The sequence below is a fragment of the Pristiophorus japonicus genome, chromosome 1, assembly GCF_044704955.1.
Source record: "Pristiophorus japonicus isolate sPriJap1 chromosome 1, sPriJap1.hap1, whole genome shotgun sequence".
In the NCBI taxonomy this organism is placed as follows: domain Eukaryota; kingdom Metazoa; phylum Chordata; class Chondrichthyes; family Pristiophoridae; genus Pristiophorus; species Pristiophorus japonicus.
In genome coordinates, this window is record NC_091977.1 from 65,458,797 (window position 1) to 65,481,699 (window position 22,903).

The following is a 22,903-nucleotide window of genomic DNA, read 5'->3' on the forward strand; positions in this document are numbered from 1 at the left end:
AATGCGCTTTACAGCCAATAAAGTACTTTTGAAGTGTAGTTACTGTTGTAATGTGGGAAACGCGGCAGACAATTTGCACACAGCAACCCCCACAAATAGCAATGTGACAATGACCAGATAATTTGTTTGTTATAAAAACAGAAAATGAGTTCTGACAAAAGGTCATTGACCTGAAACTCTGTTTTCTCTCCACAGATGCTGTCTAACCTGCTGAGATTCCAGCATTTTCTGTTTTTATTCCAGCATCCGCAGTATTTTGCTTTTGCATCTGTTTTTGTTATGTTGATTGAGAGATAATATTGATTAGGACACCGGGGATAACTCCCCCGCTCTTCTTCAAAATAGGAGCATTAATTCCTTCATGGGATGTGGATGTCGCTGGCACAGCCAGCATTTATTGCCCTGATAAGCCGCCGCCTTGAACCGCTGCAGTCCATGAAGTGCACCGTGGCTGCAGTGTGAACCATCTACAAAATGCACTGCTGCAACTCGCCATGGCTTCTTTGACAGCAGTTCCCAAACCAACGACCTCTATCACCTAAAAGGACAAGTACAGCAGACACATTGGAGCATCACCACCTTCAAGTTCCCCTCCAAGTCACACACCATCCTGACTTGGAAATAAAGCGATGTTTCTTCGTCGTCGCTGGGTCAAAATCCTGGAACTTCTTCCCTAACAGCACTGAGAGTAGCCTTACCACACTGATTGCAGTGGTTCAAGAAGGCAGCTCACCCACCATCATCATCATCTCAGGGCAATTAGGGATGGGCAATAAATGCTGGCCTTGCAAGCGACGCCTACATTCCAGGAATGAATTTTTTAAAATTTTAATCACGGAGTGAGGTGAATTGGCTGAAGAATGGCTGAGATGGTGGAGATCTCAGGATAAGGCCGAGATGGATCATCCACTTGGCACTTCTGGCTGAAGGTGGTTGCAAATGCTTCAGCCTTGTCTTTTGCACTCACATGCTGGGCTCTGACATCATTGAGCATGCGGATGTTCATGGAGCCTTCTCCTGTTGTTTAATTGTCCACTATCATTCACGACTGATGTGGCAGGAAAGCAGAGCTTTGATCTGATACATTGGTTGTTGGAGCTTTGTCTATAGGGTGCTGCTTCTACTGTTCAGCATGCATGTCATCCTGTGTTGTAAATTCAGCAGGTTGGCACCTCATTTTAGGTACTCCTGGTGCTGCTCCTGGCATGCTTTTCTACATTCCTCATTGAACCAGGGTTGGTACCCTGGCTTGATGGTAATGCTAGTGAGAGATATGTTGGGCCATAAGGTTAAAGATTGTGGTGGTATGCAATGATGCTGCTGATGGCCCACGGGATCTCAAGTTTTGAGCTGCTCGATCTGTTCTGAATCTATCCCACTTAGCACGGTGGTAGTGCCACACAACACTATGGAGGGTCTCCTCAATGTGACGACAGGACTTCGACTCCGCAAGGACTGCGGTGGTCACTCCTACCAATACTGTCATGGACAGATACTGACATGGACAAGGTCAAGTAGGTTCTCTTCCCATTTGCCGCAGGCCCAGTCTGGCAGCTATGTACTTCAGCACTCGGCCAGCTCGATCAGTAGTGACGCTACCAAGTCACTCTTGGTGATGGACATTGAAATCCCCCACCCAGAGTACATTCTGTTCCCTTGGTACTATCAGTGCTTCTTCAACATGGAGGAGTACTGATTCATAGGTGAGGGAGGGAGGTAGGCAGGCACTAAATAGCAGGAGGTTTCCTTGCCCAAGTTTGACCAGATGCCATGAGAATTCTTGGGGTCTGGAGTCAATGTTGAGAACTCCCAAGGCCACTCCTTCCTGACTATACCCACCAGAGGTGGCAGCACAGTCCTGCCGGTGGGAAAGGACATACCCAGGGATAGCAGTGGAGGGGGTCAGGAACATTGGCCGAAAAGTATGATTCTGTGACTATGACTAATCTGTGGGACAGCTCTCCCAATTGTGACACAAGTCCCCAGATGTTAGTGAGGAGGATTTTGCGGTATCAATTGAGCTGGATATGCCTTTGCTGTGCCCAGTGTCTAGGCCGATGCCGGTGGTGGGGGGTCCATCTGTTTTTATTCTTACCGTTTTTCATAGTCATATTTAGACCGGACTGGGTAAGGGCGGCAGATTTCCTTCCCTAAAGGACAGTAGTGAACCAGATGGGTTTTAACGGCAATCCGTTAGTTTCATGGCCACCATTACTGATGATAGCTTTTTAATTCCAGATTTATTTAATTAACTGAATTTAAATTCCCCAGCTGCCATGGTGGGATTTGAACTCCTGTCTCCGGATCATTAGTCCAGGCCTCTGGATTACTAATCCAGTCACATAACCACTATGCAATCGTTCTCACTCACTACCACAGAAAGTGGTTGAGATAAATAGCTTGGATGCTTTTGAAAGGATGAGTACACGAGAGAAAAGGGAATAGAAAGATAAGCTGAAAGGCTGAGATGAGGTAGATGGATTAGGAGGAGTCTTGTGTGGAATATGAACACCAGTTGAACATTAGTTGCACTGAATGACCTGGTTCTGTGATGTATATGCAATGTAATCCCCTTTCTATCAAACACTGCTTCAGCAGCAGCTGATTGACATATCTAGAAGAATACAATGTGGGAAAATGTGAAGTTATCCACTTTGGTAGGAGAAACAAAAAAGCAGAATATATTTTGAATGGTGAGAGACTGGGAAATGTTTACATTTAGAGAAACATGGGTATCCTTGTACATGAATCACAGGTTTTGTGACAAAGGGATCAGAGTATAAGAGTAAAGAAGTTTTACTACAATTATACAGGGCATTGGTGAGGCCACACTTGGAGTACTGTATACTGTTCTGGTCTCTTTACCTAAGGAAAGACGTACTTGCCTTAGAGGGACTGCAACAAAGGTTCACCAGACGGATTCTTGAGATGGGGGGATTGTCCTACGAGGAGAGATTGAGTAGACTAGACCTATATTCTCAAGTTTAGAAGAATGAGAGTTGATTGAAACATACTCCCTGTCAAGCCCTGTAAGAATTTTGTATGTTTCCCCTGGCTGGGGAGTCTAGAACCAGGGATCACAGTCTCTGAATAAAGTGTCGGCCATTTAGGACTGAGATGAGGAGAAACTTCTTCACTCAGAGGGTGGTGAATCTCTGAAATTTTCTGCCCCAGAGGGCTGTGGAGGCTCAGTCTCCGAGTATATTCAAGACAGGGATTGATAGATTTTTGGATATGAAGGGAATCAAAGGATATGGGGATAGTGCAGAAAAGTGGAATTGAGGTAGAAGATTAGCCATGATCTCATTGAATGGTGGAGCAGGCTCAAGGGGCCAAATGGCAGTGATGCTACTAGCTGCAACAGTAGGTGCTTTCTATTAAAAGAAAGAAGATCTGAAAGCTCTTTGTGCTGGATACCATTGGAGCATTAAAGCTAGCTTGCACAAGAAATGTAACATGTTCTGTAGGGCTCCCTTACTTACAGCCTGATAGAACATTTCACAGCAACAGAATGTTGAAAACCTGAAATAAAGGCAAAACTGCCATTTATTCTTAAATCTCTCTGTAATCCCATAGTGAGGGTACTAAATCTCCTTTGTTAAAACCAATTCTGCCAAGAGGCATATCTGTCTTCCAAGTTCAACAATAGAAATATAATCTGAAAACTGATAGCTCCTGACTGATTTATATTAATGTAGAGGGAGAAGGATAGCGCAAATGTAATGAAGGATACCAAATAACATTTTGCTGACATGCTTGATGGCCTGTTAGCTATCTTTAGCCTGTAACCTGTACAGTAGAAGTACCCAAGCGTTTTCTCGACAGATTTTTGTTAGGTAACTCAGAAGACTTTTGATAATATTTTAGAGCAAAAAGCACCCTTGAGCAAGGCGAAAGCTAATATGCATTTCTAAACTTCCAGGCCCACAAATTAAAATGCGGCATTCCAACAAGTAGGTGGTAACTACCAATTTGCAAGATGAAAACAGACCACGGTCCATCTAGTTCACCACCTACCGCTTGGCATTTGCATGATACAATGATAATGCAGTTATTGACTAATCATGGCAATCATTTATTCTACAACAGATCCATACATGAGGTGAGGAAAACTCCATTGATGGAGAACTTTGGGAGCCATAGGTCACAAGTCACCTGTTCCTCCCAAGCATGCTACGCTTAATAGTTAGCGCCAATTTCTAATGGGGAGGTTGTGTTTGGCCAATCTTACAGAACTCTTTGAAGACACGAGAGGATAGATCAAGGAAATTCAGTGTTTTTCATGGGTTTCCAAAAGTAATTGATGAGGTACGACATGAAAGACTTGTGGAATGGGATTAAAGGAATGTGGCCATGTAGATAGAGAAATGGTTGGAGGGTAGTCAGCAAAGGGTAGGACGTTGCTGGAAATGGAAAGGTATGGTAAGTGGTGTTGCACAAAGATCTATATTGGGGTTGCTCATATTTACAATATACATAATATAATCTTGACTTGGAAATTAAGGAAATAATATTCAAATTTACTCATGACACAGAATGGGGGGATATATTGTGATGAGTTGTGGAAGACTGCAGGAGGACATGGATGACAAGCGGGATGGGTGTCGGCAGTTTAATGTAGAAAATGTGAAGTCATGCATTTTGAAAGTAAGAATAGAGAAAGTAAATGCACCTTAAATGCTCAGATTTTAAATGAAGTAGATGAACCAGGGAGCTTTGTTATGCATCTCTAGAGTTGAGATAGTTGAGGCGTGATCTGATAGAAACCTTCAAGGTTATGGAGGGTTTTCATAAGGTAAATAGTAAGAGATTGTTTCCACTGTTTGGCAAGATGGTAATGAGAGTATTGAAATTTAAAATGAGCACAAAAAGAATTAGAGCATTTTGCATAAATGTCATTATATAGAGGGTAGTTTGAATGTTGAATTCTCTGCTGCAAACCTTTTCTGAAGCAAAGCTCGTAAATTATTTTGAAAAGGAATTAGAATGTCTCTTGATTTAAGAGAAATATTAAGGGTATGGGGACTGAGTAGAAGAGTGGGATCTCAGTGGCTTATGCGGAGAAATAAGCTGGGGCAGATTTGATGAGCTGAATGGCCTGTTTCTGTTGTAACATTCCAAGTGGAACTGAGTTGTACGGCTGAAGTTACACTAGGTGATGCTTTACTAATAGGCCTTCACGGGACTGTTGAGTCCATTCTTTTATACAGGTCATGGACACAGCACATAGAGACAACCCAAGAATGAAAATTCCATTTATTAATAACTCCTGCTACTGGAGGATTTTTGGCAGTGTGAAATACAGAAGCCTAATAATTTTTGGATTGCCAAAGGCTTAGTTTGGACACCCCTACTGTACAGAAACACTGAACGGACTTTGTAGTGGGACAAAGTTTCATAGAACTCTCTTCCTTTAGCTGATATGGGTTGCCCAAACAGTGTCATTTCAGGCTGCTGTATTTCACACTGCCGAAATCTGCTGGATGTAGGATTTATCAAATACGGTAGTGTAGTAGTTATGTTACTGGAATAGTAATCCACAGGCCTGGACTAATAATCCAAAGAATGAGTGTTCAAATCCTACCATGATCATTTGGAAATTTGAGTTCTGTTTTAGGAATCTGGAAATTAAAAGGGACCATGAATGTCGGATTGTCGTAAAAACCCAACTGCTGCACTAACATCTTTAGGGAGGGAAATCTGCCATCCTTACCCAGTCTGGCCTATATGTGACTGCAGTCCCAAGTAATGAGGTTGACTCTTACTTGCTCTCTGAAGTGCCCTAGCAAACCACTCAGTTGTATCAAAATTGAATGATAGATGCCAGTGTTAGGGAAGCAGCTAGATTTAGTGCACAGGCTTCAGCGTGACAGCATGGGACCATCACCTTTGCTGTGTCCAGTGCACTCAGCTGCTTAATGTCACGTGGAGTGAATGGTATTACTGTAGCTCTGCACTGGTATCTATGGTGGTGGGGAGTTCAGGAAGATGCAGAGTAGACACGTGCAGACTGTTCAGCCATGTTTCTTGCATGCTGGGCTCCACCACGGTGCAGATGAGGATGTTCCTCTTCCTGTTAGTTGCCGACCACCATTTTCAACTGGATGTCATCAGGCTGCAGAGCTTTGCTCTGATCCGTTAGTTGTGTGACCGTTTAGCTGTCCATAGCTTTCTGCTTTTGAAGTTTACCATGCAGTAGCTTTACTGGGTTCATCCCTTATTCTAAGATATGCCTTGTGCTGCTCTTGGCATAGAACCAGGCTTGGTCTCCTGTCCTGATGGTGATCAAGGAGTGAGGGATGTGCCGGGCATGAGCTTACAGATTGTTGTGCTATACAATTCTGCTGCTGCTGATGGCCCACAGCACCTTCTGAATTACCAATTTTTAGACTGCTAAATCTATCCTTAGTCTGTCCAGTAATGCCGCACTTCACAATGTAGGATGTCCTATTGGCGTGCACAAGACTTTGCCTTCACAGTCCTTGTAAAGACAAAGTCTTGTCTACAAATGCTGGTTGTGGACATATGTGTCTGCAACAGTTACATTAATGAGGACGAGGTTGAGTAGGTTAATTCCTTATATTGGTCCGCTCACCACCTGATGCAGGCCCAGTCAGTGGTTGTACTACCAAGCCACTCGGTGGGACATTGAAGTTCCCCCACTCAGAGTACATCTGTGCCCTTGAGTCCCTGGTTCAACTTGGAGGTATGCCCTAATTTGGTGCTAAATTGATAATTGCAGTCAGATAAATCAGAGGATTGGCTAGTGTAGGAGATGGCATATATCACAATAATGCAGTAAGTTTGGGATTAAGGGTTATTGGGACTGACTACGAGGAACTTTAGACTGCATGTTACTTGCACTATGCCTGACATGGGAGTGCCTGATGCTGCTGCTGGGTTCATGAAATGAGGAAGTCTTCAATTTCCCCACATTAACCTCATTATTTTGTTGAACACAAACTATCATTAAAATAATGACAAGGGATTGCTTGTCATAGTCGAACAGTGCCACCCAATACATGTTTTTAAATATATCTATCAAATACAAAGTCTCTTTCTAAAATATAATCTAATGCTGCAGTTGGAACTTCTCCAAATATTCAATAATTTTGTGCTTGGAGGGGTTCATATGACCTAGAACATTGTCTTAGGAAATTAGAGAGTAGAGGGTCATGTGTCCCTCTTTCTCTGTTTTGGTGGGGCCACTGACAGTTCTATGAATGATCATGTGCGTTCTTTGTAATTAGAACACCGAATTTTCGTAGTCTATCTGCTTTATGTTTTTAAAAACTAACAGGCTGCTATTGTTGTGTGTAGATAATGTAATGTATGCACTAAGTGCCTGGAAGGAGGGTATTGCGTTTCGAAACTAAGTGTAAATGATCATGGCACTGGTTAGCAAACTGATTATTCCCGCAAGTGAGATAAAATAAAATTAGTGTAAATTGTTGCTTAACGATTAGAAGCCAATCATCCACAGCATTTTAGAATCGATTTAGAAGCTGCATCTAACTTGGTCTTTTAAGTTGACCATTAGGAGCCTGATGATGCTATTAAATCTGGTTTTCTTGGACTGATGACAGACTTGGGATAAAACCAATTTTAATAATGTAAATGCATGGAGTTCACTCATGGACATTGGACATCTGGAATCTGATTTAAAAGAACGCTGTAAAAATGGCTTCAAAACTCCCAAAAGATAAGGACTCCACATTATGGCTCTTTTACTCAAGAGTAAGTAATTCATTGTCGCCAATGAGAGGCATTTTTAATCACTCAAATCCCCATATCTACTATTATTTCAAACGTTGTATTATTGAATAGAATTAATAATTTTACTTGGGATCTCTTTCTGAAAATGTAATAGACCAAAAGTCACTATTTTAGCTCTGTGGGAAATTCTGGGGGGAGAGGGTGAGCAGCCAGAGGTCGTGGTCCATATTGGGATCAATGACATAGGTAGAAAGAGAGATGAGGTCCTGTAGGCAGGGTTTAGGGAGCTAGGAGAGAGAGATTAAAAAGCAGGGCCTCAAAGGTAGTAATCTCCGGATTACTCCCAGTGCCACGAGCTAGTGAGTACAGAAATAGGAGGATAGAGCAGATGAATATGTGACTGGAGAGATGGCGCAGGTGGGAGGGCTTTAGTTTCCTGAGGCATTGGGACCGCTTCTGGGGGAGGTGGGACCTGTACAAGCCGGACGGGTTGCACCTCAACAGAGCTTGGACCAATATCCTCATGGGGGGGTGGGGGGTTGCTAGTGCTGTTGGGGAGGGTTTAAGCTAGCTTGGCAGGGGGATGGGAACGTGAAAATAGATTCAGTAGGGAGGGGAGTAAAGCTGGAATTAGAACGCCAAAATAAAGAAAGTGAGTTTGAAGGAGAGAGGAAGCAAGCAGGAAAAAAGGGTAAAAAAACAAAATTACAGGCACTTTGTCTAAACGCGCGTAGCATTCAGAAAAAAATAGATGAGTTGACGGCACAAATAGATACAAATGGGTATGATCTGATAGCCATTACAGAGACGCGGTTGCAAGGTGACCAGGACTGGGAATTAAATATTCAGGGATGTTTGACAATCAGATAGGACAGACAGAAAGGAAAAGGAGGTGGGGTAGCTCTATTGATAAAGGATGAAATCACTACAATAGTGAGAAACGATATTGGCTGAAATGATCAGGATGTTGAAACAGTTTGGGTGGAGATGAGGAATAATAAAGGGAAAAAGTCACTGGTGGGTGTTGCCCAAAACTCTCAGTAGGTTCGTAGACAGTTTACTCAGTGGGTATTTAGTCACTACGGTCGCAACAGTTTGGTGGGACTTCGAGTAATGAAAGAAAGACGTCGACAAACGTTGTGTTTAAGTCAAATAAACATTATTTCCCAAAGTAGAATTAAAGTACAAGCAATATATAAAATAGCATATAAACCTCACTACTTGTGCTCGTATTACTTCTCGAGAGTGGTTCCTAGGTTCTCGCTGCCTATGTGGGGTTTCCCCTCCTAATTTATACTATTCTATAATCTATCCCATCTCCTTTGATTACACATTCGTCTGTGCCCTGGTGATTAGTTCATTCTTGTTACTGGCGATGCGAAGGAAGGATTGACTGAACTTCAGTTTCAATTGGTAATTCATTTCTATGTTCAAGGCACCTTAACCTTACTCTTGGGTCTTCCCATCTTATGTTGCCATAGCCTGCATATTTCTACAGTGGGTGTAGTCTATAGGCCCCCTAACAGTAGCAACTCTGATGGTTGGAGTATAAACCAGGAAATAGTGGGGGATTGTAAAAAGGGAACAGCAATAATCATGGGTGATTTTAACCTCCATATTGATTGAACAAATCAAATTGGTCAGGGTAGCCTTGAGGAAGAGTTCATAGAGTGCATAAGGAATGGGTTCCTTGAGCAGTATGTAACGGAACCAACCAGGGGGCAGGCTATCTTGGATCTGGTCCTGTGTAATGAGACAGGATTAATAAACAATCTCCTAGTAAGATCCCCTCGGAATGAGTGATCATAGCATGGTTGAATTTCAAATTCAGATGGAGGGTGAGAAAGTTGGATCTCTAACCAGCGTACTAAGCTTAAATAAAGGAGACTATGAAGGTATGAGGGCAGAGTTGGCTAAAGTGGACTGAGAAAATAGATTAAAGTGTAGGATGGTTGATGAACAGTGGTGTACATTTAAGGAGATATTTCACAACTCTCAAGAAAAATATATTCCAGTGAGGAGAAAAGGGTGTAAAAGAAAAGATAGCCATCCATGGCTAACTAAAGAAATAAAGGACGGTATCCAATTTAAAAACAAGGGCATACAAAGTGGCCAAAACTAGTGGGAAGACAGAAGATTGGGAAGCTTTTAAAAGCCAGCAAAGAATGTTTAAAAAAATGATTAAGAAAGGGAAGATAGACTATGAAAGTAAACTAGCACGAAATATAAAAACAGATAGCAAGAGTTTCTATAGATATATATATAAAAAGGAAAAGAGTGGCTGAAGCAAATGTTGGTCCCTTAGAGGATGAGACCGGGGAATTAGTAATGGGGAACATCGAGATGGCAGAAACTCTGCACAAATATTTTGTATCAGTCTTTACGGTAGAGAACACAAACAATATCCCAACAGTGGATAGTCAAGGGGCTATAGGGGGGGGGAGGAACTTAACACAATCACAATTACTAAGGAAGTGGTACTCGGTAAGATAATGGGACTAAAGGCAGATAAATCCCCTGGACCTGATGGCTTGCATCCTAGGGTCTTAAGAGAAGTAGCGCAGGGATTGTGGATGCATTGGTTGTAATTTACCAAAATTCCCTGGATTCTGGGGAGGTCCCAGCAGATTGGAAAACTGCAAATGTAACTCCCCTATTTAAAAAAGGAAACAGACAAAAAGCAGGACACTATAGGCCAGTTAGCCTAACATCTGTGGTTGGGAAAATGTTGGAGTCCATTATTAAAGAAGCAGTAGCAGGACATTTGGAAAAGCATAATTCGGTCAGGCAGAGCTGGCATGGATGTATGAAGGGGAAGTCATGTTTGACAAATTTGTTGGAGTTCTTTGAGGATGAAATGAACAGGGTGGATAAAGGGGAACCAGTGGATGTGGTGTATTTGGACTTCCAGAAGGCATTTGACAAGGTGCCACATAAAAGGTTACTGCACAAGATAAAAGTTCACGGGGTTGGGGGTAGTATATTAGTATGGATAGAGGATTGGCTAACTAACAGAAAATAGAGAGTTGGGATAAATGGTTCATTCTTGGGTTGGCAATCAGTAACTAGTGGGAACCGCAGGGATCAGTGCTAGGACCCCAACTATTTACAATCTATATTATCGACTTGGAAGAAAGGACCGAGTGTAACGTAGCCAAATTTGCTTACGTTACAAAGATGGGAGGAAAAGCAATGTGCAAAAGGATATAGACAGGCTAAGTGAGTGGGCAAAAATTTGGCAGATGGAGTATAATGTTGGAATGTGTGAGGTCATGCACTTTGGTAGAAAAAAAATCAAAGAGCAAGTTATTATTTAAATGGAGAAAAATTGCAAGGCGCTGCAGTACAGCTGGACCTGGGGGTGGGGGGGGGGGGGGCGGTACTTGTGCATGAAACACAAAAGGTTAGTTTACAGGTACAGCAAGTGATCAGGAAGGCCAATGGAATCTTGGGCTTTATCGCAAAGGAGATGGAGTATAAAAGCAGGAAGTCTTGCTACAGTTATACAGGGTATTGGTGAGGCCACACCTGGAATGCTGCGTGCAATTTTGGTTTCCATATTTACGAAAGGATATACTAGCTTTGGAGGCAGTACAGAGAAGGTTCACAAGGTAGATTACGGAGATGAGGGGGTTGACCTATGAGTAAAGGTTGAGGAGGTTGGGCCTCTACTCATTGGAATTCAGAAGAATGAGAGGTGATCTTATCGAAACGTATAAGATTATGAGGGGGCTTGACAAGGTGGATGCAGAGAGGATGTTTCCACTGATGGGGGAGACTAGAACTAGAGGGCATAATCTTAGAATAAGGAGCCGCCCATTTAAAACTGAGATGAGGAAGAATTTCTTTGAGGGTTGTAAATCTGTGGAATTTGCTGCCTCAGAGAGCTGTGGAAGCTGGGACATTGAATAAATTTAAGACAGAGATGGACAGTTTCTTAACTGATCAGGGGTTATGGGGAGTGGGCAGGGAAGTGGACCTGAGTCCATGATCAGATCAGCGATGATCGTATTAAATGGCGCAGCAGGCTCGAGGGGCCGTATGGCCTACTCCTGCTCCTATTTTTTATGTTCTTAAGGAACTGGAGATTTGGATTTTTCTATTGCCATGGAAGCTCCCATTTCTCTGGTTGCATAATCCTTTGTTTGGCTCTCCCCTTCGTCCAAGTTGAGAGTGAAGTGAATTGATGCTATCTCTGTGGTTTTGTATGATGCACGATACAGTAAGAATCTGGGTGGATGAATCTATGTTCCAGATAGATTGGTAAATTAAAAGGAAGATCTCTCATAGAATGCATGACAAATGAACAGTATATTTTGCTCTGCAGTGCATTATTGTGTTAATATTATATACCTTAAAAGTATCATCTTGATCGGAAAGTTGGCTGTGCAAATTCAATATCAAAGGACATGTTGATTTGACTGGGGCTTCTAAATTAGGTTCCAGAAAATGGGGAAGATTCCCCCAGTTGCAATCAACCACATGGTAAACATGGTCAATAGTTTCCGCTTTGGATGCAATCGGCGATCCAGGCACAAATTGTGCCCGTTGTAAGAAGTTTTTTTTCCCTTCGCGTTTCTGCTCAAACTCATTTGCATGTCACTGAACACAAAATGTGCCATGAACCAGCACAATCGGGCAGTGTTTTATAACTTTAAAAAATAAATTTGCCGTAAATATTTCTTGATATATTTAAGAGTGGTAACTTGATGCCGTTTGATTTATTCAGCTGAAAATGGTTTTTATCACAAAAGCATTTTTAATCAGCGTTAATCCACCACCTGCAAATAACCTGATTTTAAATGATTGAAAATGACTGAAAAAATATACAGAACCATTTGCTAGTTATATTGGACAGTACTCAGTTTCTTAGTAAATTTTAAAAACTTACTTTCAAAAGCTTTTAACACATGCCTATTAGTGTCCTTGGACCCCCCAAAAAAGTTTAATGTTTAGAGCCTCCTCGAAGACCTGCAAACAAGCGCAATTAGCAGAGACTCAATGATGAGTCATTTGTCCTGGCGGTGTGATCAGTTCTGTGGACGGGGCCGGCTTCTAGCGCAATGTTTTTAAAACTGGCACAAACCTGTTTTGTGTCGAACATAATTTGCGCTTAAAGTTCGCCGATTTTGGGCGAATTAGGCCGAAGAAACCAGTGCAACTGAGCAGAAACTCTATCCAGTATTTCCACATGATCTATATATGTATATATGTAAGGACCCAACAATGCTCATCAAAACCCAAGGGTAACCAGGGTTGGGCAATCAATGTAGCCTCCGGGGTGGCTCACAGCAGGCCGTGAAGAAGGCAAATGGTATGTTGGCCTTCATAGCTAGAGGATTTGAGTATCGGAGCAGGGAGGTCTTACTGCAGTTGTACAGGGCCTTGGTGAGGCCTCATCTGGAATATTGTGTTCAGTTTTGGTCTCCTAATCTGAGGAAGAATACGTTCTTGCTATTGAGGGAGTGCAGCGAAGGTTCACCAGACTGATTCCCGGGATGGCAGGACTGACATATGAGGAGAGACTGGATCGACTGGACCTGTATTCACTGGAGTTTAGAAAAACGAGAGGGGATCTCATAGAAACATATAAAATTCTGATGGGACTGGACAGGTTAGATGCAGAAAGAATGTTCCCGATGTTGGGGGAGTCCAGAACCAGGGGGCAGTCTAAGGATAAGGGGTAAGCAATTTAGGACCGTGATGATGAGAAACTGCTTCACTCAGAGAGTTGTTAACTTGTGGAATTCTCTTCTGCAGAGAGTTGTTGATGCCAGTTCATTGGATATATTCAAGAGGGAGTTGAATTTGGCCCATACAGCTTAAGGGATCAAGGGGTATGGAGAGAAAGCAGGAAAGCGGTACTGAGATGAATGATCAGCCATGGTCTTATTGAATGGTGGTGCAGGCTCGAGGGGCCGAATGGCCTACTCCTGCACCTATTTTCTATGTTTCTGTGTTTTCACTACCACAGTGCACTGAGATATTACCTATGCGAAATAGCCAGGACTGAAGCAGGTAAATATCGGAGTCAGTGTCGGTGCACACTCGAAAGTACCCATGTCCAGATACAGCTTTTCAAAATTAGATTTCATAAGAACAGATTCTTACTGGTGCTGAATTGGTAAATACTTTACTCTGTTGATGATTATCCTGGATTCCTGAGAACGAGAGAATCTGAGTTCCTTCATTTCTGTGCCATCTCAGCTAATAGCCATCAATGTGATAGCATGACCTGACGACAGTCTCTATTGCAAGCAATAGCTGCTGTCAGTCTCTATTGCAAGCAATAGCTGCTGTCAGTAAGCAGAATTGTTCATTTTAAAACTTGGTGCATGAATGAAAAATGAATAAAAGACATGCTAATAATTACATTTGTTATAAGAAACACTTTAGGATAATACCATTTTAAAGCTTTTTAACACATTCCTCATTGTTATTCACTAGTTAGAGTAGACAGTGGATAAATGATGTGACGTAACTTGTTCACAGCCAAAGGAAAATTATGAACTGGGAAATGATTTCTGTAGTTGGAAAAACTATCACGGACTCTTTTCTGTTTTAACAGGGTCATGGATTTTCCAGGACACTTTGAGCAAGTCTTCCAGCAGCTGAATTATCAACGGCTTCATGGGCAGCTCTGTGACTGTGTGATTGTTGTTGGGAACCGACATTTCAAAGCCCATCGCTCTGTGCTTGCGGCATGCAGCACCCACTTTCGTGCTCTCTTTACGGTCCCAGAGAGTGATCAATCACTGAACATGGTTCAGCTCGACAGTGAAGTCGTCACAGCAGAGGCTTTTGCAGCTCTTGTCGAAATGATGTACACATCCACTCTCATGTTGGGGGAGAGTAACGTTATGGACGTGCTGCTTGCAGCTTCCCACCTCCATCTGAATTCTGTAGTGAAGGCTTGCAAACATTACTTAACAACCAGGACTGTACCTATGTCCCCTACAAGCGAAAGGCTTCAGGAGCAAAACGCTCGTATGCAGAGGTCCTTCCTGCTTCAGCAGCTGGGTTTGAGCTTAGTAAGTTCTGCCCTCAGCTCCAGTCAGACAATGGATGAGCAAGTCAACGTGAACTCGTCACTCCGCCATCACTTGGAGGATCAGTCGACTGTATTTCCTGTCAGGCGGCTGCAGAAAAGGAAGGCCATTCCTGATGAAAGATCAAATAAAAGGATGAGACCTTCCGTGGATGAGTCTATCATCACCGAAGTAACATCGGGTAATGGACAAGCCGTGGTGCATACGTGTGAGGAACTGTTTACACCAGACTCCCTGAAGCTGGGAGATGGCTCTAAAACCGATGCAACTGTTGAAAACCACGTGGACAGTGCTATCATGTTTGAACAGGCCTTTAGCACACCAGAAGATAACCAGGTGCCCAGTCAGTCAGATAACAGTGGAGTAGGCCATTCACAAACATCTGTGGCTTCTCAAGTGACTCACATTGAAACTTCTTTCAACCAAGATTCTGCTAATGAGAAATTGGATTTTCACTCTGAGACTACAGAACTTCACGTGAATGGAAGTGAGGACCAGGTCCGAATTGTTGTGAAAGCTGAACCATTGAGCTCACCTGATCCTCAAGATGAGGCGAGTGACGTTGCCTCACAAGCTGAAGGTAGTGAGTCGGTGGAGGTAGAAGGAGGAATGGCTGGCGCAGAAAAGCTGGAGCTTAGCCCAGAGAGCAGTGACCGGAGTTTCTCCGATCCTCAGTCTAGCACTGACCGGGTCGCAGACATACACGTGCTCGAATCTGCAAACACTGACTCAAAAGCTCCCTTTCACATTTCTACCTATTTGAATAAGAATCGAACAAACAGCTACAGTGGAGGCCAGAATGCCGATGACAACATTCCGAACACAACGAGTGATGGGAGGATGGAAAGTGAAGCTACTTATTTAATGAGCCCAGTGTCGGGCATTTCTGGTGGTGCCAACTCGGCAATGGTGGCAGCTCGAATGGAGAATCCATTTAATGATGGTCCTGATGCTCATTTCATGCGACCTATGCAGGACTTGCTAGGTCTGTCCTGTGGGCAGTCCTCCGGATACAAAGCCGGAGGAGAACCATTCAGATTAGACTTTCCTAGGCCTAGTTCTGGATTGCATTCACTATCCAGACAATCCATCATTTCATCACGAGGAGGGGCCAGTAATTTCCCAGGTTATCGCCGCATTGCCCCTAAAATGCCCATAGTGACCTCTGTTGGAGACGGAGGCTCTGTTTCCCAGGATACTGGCTCTCATTCCCAGATGCGAATGTTAAACAGTACCTCTTCTGCTTTTGAAAATAATCATTCTTTGCAGTCAGGCCCTCCCCAGCTGACACGGGCATCTGCAGATGTACTTTCAAAATGTAAAAAGGCCATGTCGGAACACAACGTTTTGGTGGTGGAAGGTGCCCGTAAATACGCCTGTAAAATTTGCTGCAAGACCTTTTTAACATTAACGGATTGCAAGAAACACATCCGTGTTCACACGGGAGAAAAGCCCTACGCATGTTTAAAATGCGGGAAAAGATTCAGTCAGTCGAGTCACTTGTACAAGCATTCCAAAACGACCTGCTTGAGATGGCATGGCAGCAACTTGCCAAGTACTCTGCTTTGAGAATATACTTTCAGCATGACTGTGTTCACTGCTCTAAAGGGTGGTCGTTTTTTTTAAAGATTGTGCTTGTAAAATGAAAGATGAAAATAAGACTTTTGACTACTGATTAACAGCGGAATGTCAGTAAGGTGCTGAAGTACAGGGCAAATTAAATTTTGTAGAATTTAGTAACTGTATATATGTCATCATAGTAGGTCCCTCGAACGAAGATGGCTATATGTACTGCACTTTTATATGCTCTTAAGCTGTTTTGTTTCCGTAGTTGCACACTAATGCAAATCTGCAAAGTGATTAGTACAGAATTGTCTGTGTATTTTCCAAAAGTATAGCTTGTATTTTATTTCTTGATGTTTAAATCCAGATACAAAGGAGACCTGTAAGCTGAATTTGTCAACTGGCGGGGATATCTATCTATCTAGCTATCACCCTCTATCTCTCTCTCTCTACCTCTCTATCTATTTATATGGGGGGGAGGGGGGTAAGTGTGTGTGTGTGGGGGGGAGGGGGGAGAGGTTTGAACTTCGCCATCTATTGTTGAACAAGCCTTCAATAACCACTCCATTGTGCAGGAGGAGGGTACATTCAATGCTTAGACCACATCCTGATCTTTCAAATCTATAAATGATATTCTGGTACTATTTAGCACCATCATCAGCTCTAGGTAGCTGTCCGGTAGCATTGTTAGATGTAACATTGGAAAAGAAGAAAGTATTGCGAAGCTAGCGTTAAGAATTAAGAGAATCGCCTCTGGAATCAGTTTGATCAGAAGTGAAATGAACCCAGCTCCGAGTGGGGCTTTGGTCGACAGCACAAAATTGATCATAATTTGCCACTATATCTCCTTAATGGTGGTGGGGAAGGGCACAATTGTACAGCAAGAGTTTCTGAACTTGTGGAGGTGCAGCGGGATCATTGGTACATTTATCTCATGCTGTATATGCCTTGTGCAACCTGCATCATTTGCAGCGGGGTCGATTTGACCAGACAGTAGGGTAAGCCCAGTGCGTAAAAGTAAAACACACACTAGACCAGATTATTGGTTTATGCTGACATACTGATGACATGTACATTAACTTTCTCCACAAGCCAATGGTTTCCTGATTTCCCAAATCTTGCTCCTGGTTCTGAACTCCCTGATTCCACTGTTGACTGTGCTGTTTTAAAGCTCCCCTTGCCATCACTGACTCCATGTTTGGCATACCACAATATCCTTCCCGCTACACCAGACAGCCGTCTATCGTGGACAAGGCACTATTGTGTGGATCAGTCCGTCATTAACGATTTGAACTTGATTGTGCCACTCGGTGCAGGCAGGTAAAATATTTCCCATATCTACCTGTCTTTTTGCAAGCAAAAAAAACATTCATCCAAAATTTTAAAATAAATGTTCCAGTTGCTGTAACCCATTTCATCCAACTTTGTTTTGAAAAGAAGTGTCTTCATTATTAAAACCGTAAGAAAATCAGCCCGAGTCTAAATACCACAAGCTCTAATGTATAAATTGCACCATTATGGCAATACTTTTGTTTAAATAATAGTGACTGTACTAGTGTTATTTATAATCTACATTTTACAGTATACTTTTGGTCTGGAAAATTTATTCATAGACTTCCAAATGCAACATAATTTTCCACTATATTATGTCAAGAGTTTATGGATGCCAATGGTGTCTACAGGTTTCTGAAAACTGCTACAGTTCTACTGAAGATTGGTGTTAATTGAATGCACAGTACTCAGTGATAACATTGAAAATGTGTCTTTTGACCGCAAGTATCTAAAGGGGAAACTATGTCTATTTGGAGGGACCCTTCATTTTAAAAAAAATCATCTCATATTTTAGGAATCTTACTGTCAGTATTTAGAGATGGAAATTCCATTGCGTGGTGAGGACCAGGCTGAATAGCAGCACCCTTCAGCCCATCCAAAGTTTCAGCTGTACGGATCCTCTGCCAAAAGCTGCATTTGAATCTGAAGCAATGGCAAAGGCGTGTTTATTATACTATGAGTATATGAAGAGCCTTCTGCTACTTGTTACCCTGACTCGCAATTGATATGCCAAAAAAAATTGCTGCAGAACGAGACTAAAAATAATGGTGAAAACACTGTCCAAGTACACTTAGAGTAGTATGAAGTAATTTTGTACAGTATAAACAGAACATATGGTCTCTGTAAAAGGTCAATATACTGTATAATAAATAAAATTCATGTCCACCAAAATTTTTGAATTTGTAGATTATTTAAGATCTGTTCTGTTATGTGGGTGGAGAAATCATTCAAAGACTTGAATTTAAATTAAATTTTCTAATTCACTGAATAGTGTAGTTACTCTAACTTGCATTACAATTTAGTGTGAATATTGATCATTATTGTGCAGTATGAATAGCATTGCAAAGGTATTGCCACACAACCTGCAGGTTCCTGGCTCCCAGCATGTTCAACCAATTACTTGGCTGCAATTTTTTTTAAAGGAAATGCTGTTCCAACCGCAAGAGTGGTACAGGTTATTTTTGGGAGGTTAAAATTGAGAAAGAACTTACAATTAAATCGGACTTTTCATATCCCAAACTACTTCACAACCCATTAATTACTTTTGAAGTAGTCACTTATGTAGGCAAACTCAGGTCCCAATTGAATATTGGAGGCCAAAACCATTGTTTTCGGTGCTCGTCACAATTTCTGATCCCTAGCCACTGACTCCATCCCTCTCCCCAACTTCTGTCTGAAGCTGAACCAGTTCGCAACCTTGGCGTCATATTTGACCCTGAAATGAGCTTTTGACCACATTTCGACAGCATAACTAAGACTGTCTTATTCCCATCTCTGCCCCTGCGTCAGCTCATCTGCTGCTGAAGCCCTCATCCATGCCTTTGTTACCTCTAGACTTGATTATTCAAACGCCCTCCTGGCTGGCCTCCCACATTCTACCCTACATAAACTAGAGGTGATCCAAAACTCGGCCGCCCGTGTTCTAACTCGCACCCATGCTCGCTGACCTACATTGGCTACCGGTTAAATCCTTCCCTGGCCTCGCCCCTCCTTATCTCTAATCTCCTCCAGCCCCATAACCCCCACCACCCCCCAAGATGCCTGCGCTCCTCTAATTCTGCCCTCTTGAGCATCCCTGAATATAATCGCTCATTGGTGGCAGTGCCTTCTGCTCTGGAATTCCTTACCTAAACCTCTCTGCCTCCCCTCCTTCAAGATGCACACCGGCCACCACACGTTAAAAAAAAAAATCCAACCACAGGCATCTTCCATCCTTCAAGATTTAGTTCAGACCTGGAATTAGGTCCTTCATTGAAACACCTCTGAACTTTTTGACGTGGAAGCAAGTCATCCTTGATTTGAGGGACTGCCTATGATGATAACCTACCTCTTTGACCAAAGTTTTGGACACCTGCCCTGATTTCTCCTTGTGGCTGTGATAAATTTTTTATCTCCTAATACTCCCGTGAAGCACCTCGGGATGTTTCACTGTGTTAAAGGTGCTATATAAATATACGTTGTTGTTGTACAGCAGAGCCCTGTAGACTGCGTTGAGATGAATAATGAGTTAATCTGATTTTGGTGGTGTTGGTTAAGGGATAAATGTTGAGCAGAACCCCAGGAGAACTTGGTGCCATGGGATCATTCTACATCCACTTCAATAGGCAGGCGGGGCCTCCCACAATGTTGTAACCCAGTTTGGTCCAAGTTTCAGTATCGACATGCGTACTTTCAGTACTACACTGAAGTGTTAAAAGTCTCTGGAGTGGGATTTGAACCCACAACTGTCTGAATCAGGTGAGTGTGCTACCAACTGAGCTAAGGCTGACACCTTGGCAGTAGAATCGTCATTTCCTATGTGGAGAATTAGAAAGCAAATAGAATGCTGCTGTCTATATCTAGAGATTATACTGAGGCTTTATAATGTATTGGCCAACCTCACTTGGGAATGTGCACTACATTTCAAACTGCAAATGTACAAGCACTGGAGAGGGTACAGAGAAGACAGCAAGAACAATTGCCAGTGTAAAGGTGGTAAAGTCAGGGACAATATAAATGGCATAAGGTGAATCCAGAAGTATTTAAAGAAAGTCAGTCCAGGACAGAAGTTTCAATTAATAAATTTAGAACAGATTCTTGAAAATAAATCTCTTTTCAGTGCAATAAATATTTGGTACAATCCACCAGCCAAGGTCACAAGATCAGTTCAGATGAAGGTCCTCCAACCCAGTTGATCTCAACCTGCCAAAATACCAGCACGTTCAGAGCCCAGGCGTGGGTTTGAATTTCTTAATTGAATTCAGTATCTTGGCTTGAATCACTCCTCTCACACCCTCAGTTAACGGAGTGAACTGGGCTCAAGTCCACATGAATCAGAGGACCCACTTTGATTGGACAAATGGCATTTTTTCCACTTGTAGTTTGATTAAAAAGCTTCCCTCTGCTCATTTATATCATCCCAGCTTCCCCCCATAATTTACTGCCAATAAAACACAAGTGTGTTGTATTTTTACCCTTTCCTTTACCAGTGTGATGTGTAATCAGCATTCTTAGCTTATTTAGCAAACTATCCAAAGGTGGGTCAAAGGCAATTTAAAAAGATTCATTCTTGGGCTGTAGATGCCACAGAGAAGGCAGGCTTTTCTTGCTGATCCCTAGTTGCCTAGAGGTGATGGAAGTCTTTGAACCACTGGTGGTGGTTTGACACAACTAAATGGCTTGTTAGTGGTGTGGGACTGGAATGACAAAGGCCAGACTGGCTAAGGATAACAGGTTTCATTTTCCAAAGAACATTAGTGAACCAGTGGGTTTTTAATGACAATCCAACAACTTCATGGTCACTTTTAGCGATACCCTGTACCAGTTTTTTTTTCCTTTTTTTAAACTGACTTCAAATTCTCAAACTGCCATGGTGGGATTTGAACTTGCATTTTCTTAGTCTAATAACATAACCACTGCACTACAGCATCTGTATGTGTTTGTACCCCCACAGTGATATCACTATTTCAGGTTCACCTTTTTAATGTCAACAGACTCACATGCTTACAGTACAGACAATTGCTTAGTAAGAAAGATCAATGGGAGTGTTCTAAAATCTACTTTTCAAAAGATTGTGACAACTTGGAAGACATAAATGAGTTCATTACTTTCTGATTAGCACAAATTAACCCTTTTCACAAGAATGGCTTGAGGTTCCTATTCCCATGCAGAATCTCCAAATTGGTAAATTTCTATTTGCTCTGAATTCATTTTGTTGATAAAGATCAGGCATTGTAACATCCAAGCAAACAAAATTGGGCATGATCATCATGAGTTCAGTCTGTCCCAACTTAAAGCTTGGGTTAGGTCAATGCGATTTAGATTATGTAGAAAGGGCGATCGTACATTCACAAGGCCGGACACGGTCAGCCCAGAGCCGCAGGTGGTTACATTTGAACTGGCCAACTCGAGGCAGCATCAGCATAAACAGATGTGTTATGTCCCTCTAATTTACTCAATACTTCCACTCTGGTCTGCATTTAGAAAAAAATAATATTCAAAATTATGTAATAAACAGGTGTTCAGAATATTTATCAAAAACTACACATAGCAATGTGAATGATTAAAAGTACTGTAAGGTATATATTCCTACATAATATATATATATATATATAGTTGCATAACATCAGATCAAAGGTCATAAGCATACCATTGCAACTTAACAACCCACATTGGACTTATTCATCTGGTCATGCACAGTCACTTCATATATATTATATGGAATATATAATTGTGAAAGGTAAGAAGATTGATCCAATCTCTGGGTTAAAATGTTTACAAACCACACCCCTTCCGCTCTTGCATTGAAGCCCTTCAATTGAATTGCAACTTTTTAAATTCACTTCCAGGTATATCTCTTCATAAACATTATTGTCTAAACAGTAATTCCAAAATAAATGCAATCTCTTCATACTTCACTGACGGAAGAATCATGTATCTGTGCGCATGTTAACAAATCTGTTTTCAGTTACAATTTGAGTTCACTTGGCATCAGCTCCCCTTTGAGTCCAGCCAGGAGGTTGTTGGCTGTCAGTACAGACATAGTGGTTCTGGTCGCATAGGTGGCACTTCCAATGTGAGGCAGTATAACTGAAAGCAAAACATATTAGATTTCAAGGTTCACACCAACAAACATTTATGTGCTCCCGAACTTAATATCTGCTTTGGAAATTTAAAAATAATCCAAGTACAGAACACTTCAGAGTGTCTGCAGCCGTGTGTAGCCTCCAATAAACATTGGCAAGGATATCACATTCGGCATAAAACCTACTAGAAGTTGACAGCGGTGAGGTATTTAAAGAAAGAACTTACATTTATAGTGTCTTTCACTACACCTCAGGACATCCCCAAAGCGCTTTACAGACAATGAGGTACTTTTGGAAGTGCATTAACTGTTGTAGGAAACATGGCAACCTATCTACATACAGCAATGATATAAATGACCTGATTGTATCACTGGGAGAACTCTCCTGCTCTTCTTCGAATAGTGCCATGGGATCTTTTACATCTATGTGAAAGATGGCAACATTGACAGTGCAGCACTC

At 42.1% G+C, this 22,903-nt stretch overlaps 2 protein-coding genes across 4 annotated transcripts in view; one reads left to right on the forward strand and one right to left on the reverse strand.

The window, feature by feature from the left end:
- Positions 1–16,776, forward strand: part of LOC139264292 (zinc finger and BTB domain-containing protein 5) — a 49,276-nt gene extending 32,500 nt beyond the window's left edge. For both annotated transcript variants that reach the window (XM_070880542.1, XM_070880534.1), the window contains exon 2: positions 14,285–16,776. In XM_070880542.1, the coding sequence (XP_070736643.1) occupies positions 14,289–16,334 (2,046 nt within the window). In that variant the 5' untranslated portion in view covers positions 14,285–14,288 and the 3' untranslated portion in view covers positions 16,335–16,776. The remainder of the gene's footprint in view (positions 1–14,284) is intronic.
- A 4,547-nt stretch (positions 16,777–21,323) lies between these two features.
- The window catches only part of LOC139264303 (glyoxylate reductase/hydroxypyruvate reductase-like), a 35,091-nt gene continuing 33,511 nt past the window's right edge, over positions 21,324–22,903 (reverse strand). The window contains exons 9-10 of one of the 2 annotated variants that reach the window (XR_011593311.1): positions 22,273–22,448; positions 21,324–21,832 (exon numbers count right to left, since the gene is read on the reverse strand). Coding sequence is in view for 1 of the 2 variants with exons in the window: in XM_070880556.1 (XP_070736657.1) it covers positions 22,327–22,448 (122 nt within the window). In the remaining variant the exon portion in view is untranslated. Of the gene's footprint in view, positions 22,449–22,903 lie in introns of both variants that reach the window. The other variant, XM_070880556.1, reaches the window with a different exon arrangement.